The following is an 8,382-nucleotide window of genomic DNA, read 5'->3' on the forward strand; positions in this document are numbered from 1 at the left end:
CAATATCCCTAGCATTAAAGCTGCGTTTTTTAAAATACTATGTTGTACTACTATAATCCAAAGTTTATGTAAAAGAAAATGTTGTTACGCCTAATGACCGGTCGTAGCCCCAGCCCTAACAAGTCGCAAAGCCTATTCGGTATTCCAAGAATTGAGGAGGAACTTGTGGATGGTTAAAGACACATAATTGACTTGTTGGAAAAAACATGACTTTTAATATATTTTCTTCCATTTTTTCTTTTCGAGAGAGAGCACACAAAATTTAAATATCTCTCCCTTTTCAAGAATTTATTCATAAAATTTAACATGTTACCAATCTTCTGAAAAACATTGGGATTAGAGACTTCTCATTGACATCTCTCTCCTTCTCCTTTTTTATTCTTAATTATTTAGTTAACACGAATAAAGGTTAGTCGTTTCTTGTCATATGTTCATATTTGAAGAGTGTTTTTACACAAATTTTAAAATGCAATATAGTTTTACATATCAAACGAAAAGAAGGATCAATTGCATTTCCTATGAAGCTGATTTCTAAAATTCAAGGTCAAAATAATTAAATGTATCCTTAGATCATATTATATTGTTTTTTTTTCTTAATTGTTATATCAAAATTTATTTGTTGGATATTGCTATTGTCATTATTTTTAATTTATATGACATGACGTAATTTTTAGTTTGAAGGCATGAACCGAGTTTGTTCGCCTTATTTTGATCCAGATTTTGATAGCCTAGCTGAGAGGATAAATGGCCCAAAGTAAGTCATCAAAATTGGCTTCTAAAATAAAGGGAAAAGAGTTTGAAAAATATTTCAACTTTAGCCGTTACAATACCAAATTTTATGGAGCACCTTTTACCCTTGCACTATTTAATAATGTATTTTAAAGGTATATATGTGCCCACGTGGACACACTACTATTTATATACCTTTAAAATACACTATTAAATAGTGCAGGGGTAAAATGTCTTTTTCAAAGTTCGGTATTGTTACAGCAATTTCGGTCAAAGTTCGGATATATTTTAAACTTTTTCCCAAAGATAAATTAAATAGGTTTAACTTATTTTGCCTTTTTTGTAGATGTCGAGTTACTATTGACAATGAGAGTTTAGAGAATTGTACAGTAGTGAAGGTAACACAATCTTTTTATTACAACTATGAATTGTTAATCTAGAATAATAATAATAATAATATTTTAATTGTGATAAACGTATCCATTATATTCGTGTTATATGCAGATTGATAGTGTAAATAAGCAAGGTCTCCTGCTGGAAGTAGTGCAAGTGCTAACAGATATGAATCTCATTATATTGAAAGGCTATATATCTTCCGATGCTGGATGGTTCATGGATGGTAATCCACATATATAATATTCACATCATTCCTATCATTATTACTCCATATATACACATGAACTGGAACAGAGGGAGTAATAATTATCCCAATTAATGATACATATAATCTAATATATATGTTCCTTCTAAATGCTTGTTTAAACAGTGTTCCATGTCAAAGATGAGCTCGGTAACAAAGTTACCAATCAAAGAGTTGTCAACTATATTCAAAAGGTAACAATCAGCATATAACTACGTACCTTAGTATAGAAAAATTAATTAAATCTTAGAATATGTGATACTTCGTTTCAATTTGTTTGTTTTTAGTCAGTTTCAAAAAGAATGTTTCTTTCCTTTTTTGGCAATTCTTGTATTCTAAATTTCCACTTTTAAGACCATTATAAGATGGATATAAAATTAAAATAAAAGTTCCTCCTACTGATCTTATATATCGTATGTGAGTTGTGAGTGATGGAAAGAAATAAAACATGCAGGCGATTGGGGCAAATAGGGAGGGAATAGAGAAATCAAAGACAGGAAGTAGAAAATATTTGAAATGTGATGAAGCTAGAGCAATTGAAATGACTGGAAGAGACAGGCCAGGACTATTTTCAGAGATATCAGCTGCCCTAGCTGATCTCCATTGCAACGTTGTGGAAGCACATGCATGGAGCCATAATGCACGTTTAGCTTGTGTTGTTTACATATCAGAAGAGTCTACTGACACACCTATTGACCACAATCGCCTGGCAGCAATCGAAGATCACCTCACCACAGTGCTCCGAGCAACAACTTCTCCTCGCAGCACAAATGAAGAAAATGTCAAACAACAAGAAGTGAAAACCGCTTATGGACTTAACCCTGAAGGAGATCAAGGCACGGTGACTGATGTTGAACGTAGACTACATCAGCTTATGCTATCAGTTCGTGATTTTGAAAGCCCTATAAGAATGGGGTCTCCAAGATTAGTTGACAGTAAGGAAGAGAAAATGTTGAGTGTGTGTATTGAGAATTGTCATGAAAAGGGATATTCAATCGTCTCTATACAATGCAAGGATCGTAAGAGGCTCATGTTTGATACTGTTTGCACTCTTACAGATATGCAATATGTAATCTTCCATGCCTCTGTTGATTCCCGTGGTGATTATGCATTTCAGGTACCTACTAACTTGATCCGTTCAAAAGTTATAATTTGGATTGAAAAAAGTTGGTCGTCATTCATGACCCAATCCATTCAGAAAAGTAATAGCTCTTTGTTTTTTTCATGTGACAGGAATATTTCATCAGGCATGTTGATGGATATGCAATGAGCACAGAGAGTGAGAAAGAAAGAGTAATAAAGTGCTTGGAAGCTGCTATAGAACGAAGAGTTTGCGAGGTGATGTTGTTTTCTTCTTCAATATGTATATTTATGTAGAAGAAATTGGCTGTTAAAATACATTCTAATCTATCATCATCATTTTATTTAACAGGGAATCCGGTTAGAACTATGTGCAACTAATAGAATAGGATTGCTCTCAGATATTACTCGGGTTCTTAGAGAGAATGGTCTAGCTGTTGTTAGAGCAGATATAGCAACTGAAGGAGGGAGAGCAAGAAATACATTCTACTTAAGAGACATTTCAGGAAATAATTTTGACATGAAATTTGTCAAATCAATGAAGACTGAGATGGGAGAAATTGATGTTGCTGTCAATAATGAGACAACCACTACTACAACAACAACAACAAACAACACAAACAACTCCATGACACGTCCAAGCTCTTTTCGCTCTCTTGGAGATTTAATGAAATCTCAGTTCGAAAAACTCTCCCACAACTTCGTTGCCATCTAGTCGATCGATCGTGGCCGATTTAATTAGCAATTAGATCATGTAAATTCCTAGCAGTTAGATCATGTTTTTTCTTCATATAGCCTCAAAAGTAGACATTATTGTACATATGTAAAACTTGTAAAGTTTCTAGTCTTTGCACAATTCAATTTGACATCCCCAAGGATATTATCTGTGAATAAAACCTCTAAATTTTCTTATTTTAGTCACTTTCATAACCTAAAAAGACAAGTGAACGCTAGGATTTTTTTTATCTCTAGATTAAGCATTTCACCGTGTTTGACCCCTCAAAATGATGCCTTACTTGGGGCGACCAATTAACGAACACAACTATGACTATACTACCCAAGGCCCCTTATGGTTGGGTCCACCGCACACCCAAGTATATGTGTGAAAATAATAAAATGATACTTCCGACCTACGACAAGAGAGAGTTACTCGGTTGATAAGCATCTCTCACTTTCAATCCGAAGATTGTGAGTTCGAGTCACTAAGAGAACAAAAAGGATGGGAGCAAGTCTTAGGGAGGGGTTTTAAAAAACTAAGATATATTGACCTACTTTCTCTTTTAGTTTGTTATAAAAAGAATGATTTCTTTCTTGTTTTAGCACTACTTGAATTTCAGCTCATCATACAACATGTGAAAGGCCACAAAATTAAACAACACTTTGGTACATTTGATAGAACTTTAATTTACGATTACAAGAAAGAAAAATCTTCTTTATTTTTTGTAACACCCCGACTTTTCAAAATGTCTAAATTAACTCGTATCTTCGTGGAAAGACAAGGAGGGTGAGTAATAAATTAAGAATGATGTGGTATGTCATATTTTAAGTGTTCAAGGGTTGTATGTCAAGTTTTTAAGTTAGGTAAGTGGCAAAATGAAAGTTGGCGAAAATTATCGTAAGTTCCTTTTTAAAGATTTCTCTAAAATTTGGGTCAAATATCTTGGATGTTTTCTCCCAATATATAAAGAGTTAGAAGGCCTGTCATCCATTAAATCGAAGGCCTATGAGTCTAGTTTGCAACGCACAAAACCCCGTATCCAACCGACAGCAGAGTAAAATGTTATGAGGGTTTTACTACGGACTGCCAGGGCAGAATCTGGGTCAGGTAAAATCTGGGTCATTTTTCCCTCCTATTAGCTGCGGTTGGAGCTAGTTTTTGTAGATATAAATTTGTAGTTATTGGTGTTTCTTCAAGGTTTACAGTTGGTTAACTAAGGTAATCATCTCGGGACCCTTTTATGGTTGTTTTTATGAATTTTTACGGACGTTTCGACAACTTGGGGCAATATGGAAAATCTGTCGATATAAGATTAATTATGAACTGTTTATAGGTGCATTTCAGTTGTGTATATATAGTGATTGTGAAGCTTAGGACATAAGGAACAACTTTCGTGAATGAACTACGATCTTTCGAGCGTTCATTGGAAAGGTATGTTAAGGCTATTCCCTACTTACGGCATGCTTCCTTAGAGCTTAGGAGCATTGTAATTGGGTTGTTACACTTGTAGCCATTATTGTTGATTGTTGGCTGCTCGAGTTGATATAATCCTCCCTTGTCGGGATTGTTATTCAGTTAGTAGCGTCCCTATGTTGGACATGACTTAGAGGCTATTTGTATAGGTTGCTTATAACTAAATTGCTCGCTTTTAGCGATTGGGTTGTTATTGTTCCCCTTGGGCTATTGTGGTTAGCTGCAGGAATGTGATCTTTGCCTAGAAGGGCTATGTTCTGCCTACAGTGCTATATGGATGCCTAAAAGGGCTATGAGTTACCTACGGGGATATATTGATGCCTAGAAGGGCTATGAGTTGCCTACAAGGCTATATTGACGCCTAAGAAGGCTATGTGCTTCTTACAGGGACATGTTGTTGCCTAAGAGGGCTATGAGTTGTCTATAAGCTATGTTGATGCCTAAGAGATCTATGTGTTGCCTACGGGGCTATATTAATGCCTAAGAGGGCTATGTGACTGCCTACGAGGTTAGGAGACTACCGATAGGGGTATTTAGGCTGATTGGAACCTTTCGGGCTTATAGGGGCCTGAGTAGGTGGTCTTGTGTGTTGTTTGTACCTGTCGAGCTTATGGGGGCTTGGTTAGGTTGTTGTTTTATTATTTTTGATAAGTTTAGATTTAGGAGCAGGTCAGTACACTTATATTATCCTTGATTTATTTATCAGATTATTCTAGTATATCAGGATACCTCCTCATAGTCTATTGTTTTTCATACTCTGTACATTATTTCGTACTGACACCCCATTGCCTGGGTGTGCTGCATTCATGCATGCAGGTTCTGATAGACGATCGAGTAGACCTCCTCAGCAGCAGGATTGACTTTTATTCAATTGGCTAGCCCATTTCCTCCGGAGCTGCCAGAGTTCGGAGGTTTGTTACCTTTTGTTGTATATATCTTTATGGGTAGGTTGGGCCCCTGTCCCGCTAATCTTTACTACTCTTAGAGCCTTGGAGACTAGTGTGTGGGGTGTCTAGCTATGTTATGGCCATATTGGCCTATGTTGTTGGTTTGCTGAAGCTTGTGAGTTGTTTGATGTATTGTATTGATATATACTTGCTTTTAGTTTTGGGATAGATATCATGGTGGCCTCGACGGCCCAATCAGGACTTCTGTGCTAGTTGGCTATTTATTTATATGATCTCCTCGGAGTAGATGTTTCTTTTATAGATCAGTTGGCAGGGGCCTTGCTGGCCGAGAGCTTAGTTTTAAGCCGAGTTAATCTTGTTTGTTTTCTTGATTGCGTGTGGCTACCATGCGCTAGTAGCAAATGGTTCAGTAGGTTTGGCTTGGGCCTGAGTTTTGGCATTAGGAGGCAGTTGAGCCCCTCGAGTTTGGGGCGTGACAGTTTTATAAATTCTGTGTCAAGTCAAACTAGATCATTCTTTTTTTAAAACGAAGCTAGTTAATAAAGTATCATACCCAAAAGAACTTGTGGTTAACTATTTCTTAAATTAAACTATTACGACTTATCAATTCAAGCGATTCCATAAAGTGAATAGAATAAGCTAAACTACTATGATTCTAAAAAGATTCAAGTAAAGAAGACCAGAAGAATTCAATGGGATGCGAGGTCCTAGGGTTATTAAAATTAAACACTCTAAAAATTTGGACTAGATTTAGTGTGATTCCATTTGAGCTATGATATATCACAATAATCACAAGTGTGTATATATTAAAGTTGATATTTCACCACGTATCAAGTATGCAAAAATATCGAAACTTTAATTATTAATAAATAGTGATTTTTTGCACAAACCATAAATATCGTATTAAAATAATAAGGATTCAAAAGATTTACTAAAACAAGAGTTTTTTTTAGTAATTTGGAAAGAATAGGCTATAACTGTTCGAGCATGTCAAAGTCTATCTAGAAGATAATAATTTTTTTAAAAAAAAAATAAAGTTGAAAATGTTTGTCAAGATATGTCCCAATTAAAGATTGTATTGCCACATATGGGTCATACATTGACCTGTATATTGCGTCCTAAAAATTATTGAATGTTGGGGAAATTTCATATTTCTGAAATCGACTTATTAGAAGTATTGAAAGGTGGAAAATTGGGTTTAGACCGTATGTGCCACTTACGGGCCCAACATGCCATATAGGGTTGTTTATCAAGTGTAGATCTATAATTTTTATTGAATGTTGGGAAAAGTTCAATTCAATTCCAAGGATTATTACATCAAATTAACAAGGATTAATGCTAGAATTATCATTCCAATTCTTAGATTTCAAGAATCAAATTCAAAAACGATTCAAGGGAACTTTTTAGGAATCTTTGATAGTTAAATTCCTTCATTAGTTTCTACTATTAGAAAGATAATTTGTCTTCATGTAACCTATTGAAGGGCATCATAATAGTTGGGTTATTCTCGAATTTTGATAGAGGTTGAATTTCGCCTTAGAAGACTAGTCTTCCATAAAGGGTGAGAATTCATATATATAAAAGTTGATTTTCAATCTCCAATCTTTATTATCAGAATTGATTGTAGAGCTATCTTCTAGCATTTTAGTGGTATTTGAGGTAAAAAAAAATTTATTAAAAAAAAATTACTTATAACTACAAGATCTGAATAGGGATTTATGTATGTAAGAGATACGCTCGCATTGACTCTTCATATTAAGATTGTGTATCATAAAATATGTAAATGAACATATTTTATCCTATGAACGATATTATTGAACTTGATTTTTATATTGGTGATGTTTAAGGCGTTGATGAATGAGTCAATGAATTGAAAAATAATTTACTTACTTTAAACATATTTTCTCAATTTACTAATAATTTTTGAATTACCTCTAGTATTAGATGACAAATTTGAATGAATTCAACTATTATGTTATGATTTATGAATTTGAATTTTAGGGCATGATTGTAATTATTTGTTCTCGGAGCCTATAGGGACATCATTTCTATTCGGGGGAATGAATAGTCATTACAGATCCTACTATGTTGCGTTTTAGAAGTTTTGTCAGCCCAAAAGATGATAGGTCACTCATTATGATTCAAAGACTTCGACATATCACTTTCGAGCAATGAAATCATGTGTATGACTTTCCTGGTTGGGTTACGCCCATGAGTTGACATGAAACTATATGTGATTTTTTGCCTTTGAGATTTGACATGATAACAATGGGAATGATTTTATTTTTGTATTAAATAGTCATACATGATTACTAAGCATAATGAACTCAAATTTGACTATTTCTTGATTGATGACTTTTTTGAAATTTTATGAATTATTTTGTGATTGATTTTTGATACACATTTTGAAACGGGGTAAGTTGCCCGAGAGGGAATTTATTTCCATCTAAAGTTTAGCCTAGTCACTATTATCTTGCAAATTTCCTATCGAAAGGATGTACCCAACGATTTATCTAAACTTGTATTGCGGTCACACCCTAAGAACTTGTCCCCATACTTGATCTTCTTATTATATTTGTTGTTTTTCTACTACTTGTGACAAAACCCCCAGTTGATATTTGACACCTTTGTGTCACCCCTTTTTATTTACAATGTTTTGAATCGTTAATGTCTTTAGCTACAACTAGTTTGAACTAAATTTTATTTTTCTACTTAATTCTTAGTTTTGTTTTGTGATTTGTCGGAATCTAAACAAGTGAAAGCGAGAAAATTTCGGGAGCTAATGGAGTTTCCTCCATTATAGGTATTGATGTATCGGGATCGTATCCTAACAT

The 8,382-nt window shown here is 34.4% G+C and overlaps 1 protein-coding gene across 1 annotated transcript; it reads left to right on the top strand.

The window, feature by feature from the left end:
* The first annotated feature begins 350 nt into the window (after positions 1-350).
* On the top strand, positions 351-3,164 carry LOC125833306 (ACT domain-containing protein ACR2). The gene is made up of 8 exons (XM_049512446.1): positions 351-408; positions 682-754; positions 1,076-1,127; positions 1,234-1,348; positions 1,496-1,563; positions 1,824-2,486; positions 2,603-2,707; positions 2,802-3,164. The coding sequence occupies exons 2-8, from the start codon at positions 684-686 to the stop codon at positions 3,162-3,164; spliced, it is 1,437 nt and encodes a 478-aa protein (XP_049368403.1). The 5' UTR covers positions 351-408; positions 682-683.
* Positions 3,165-8,382: the final 5,218 nt, after the last annotated feature.

Source organism: Solanum verrucosum, unplaced genomic scaffold (assembly GCF_900185275.1).
Source record: "Solanum verrucosum unplaced genomic scaffold, falcon-dt-bn FXZP01000274.1, whole genome shotgun sequence".
NCBI lineage: Eukaryota > Viridiplantae > Streptophyta > Magnoliopsida > Solanales > Solanaceae > Solanum > Solanum verrucosum.

Coding starts and splice junctions, on each gene's coding strand:
- LOC125833306 (XM_049512446.1), top strand. CDS start 684: ATGAACCGAGTTTGTTCGCCTTATTTTGATCCAGATTTTGATAGCCTA. Junction 1,128..1,233: donor AGAATTGTACAGTAGTGAAG/GTAACACAATCT, acceptor TGTTATATGCAG/ATTGATAGTGTAAATAAGCA. Junction 1,349..1,495: donor TGCTGGATGGTTCATGGATG/GTAATCCACATA, acceptor TTGTTTAAACAG/TGTTCCATGTCAAAGATGAG.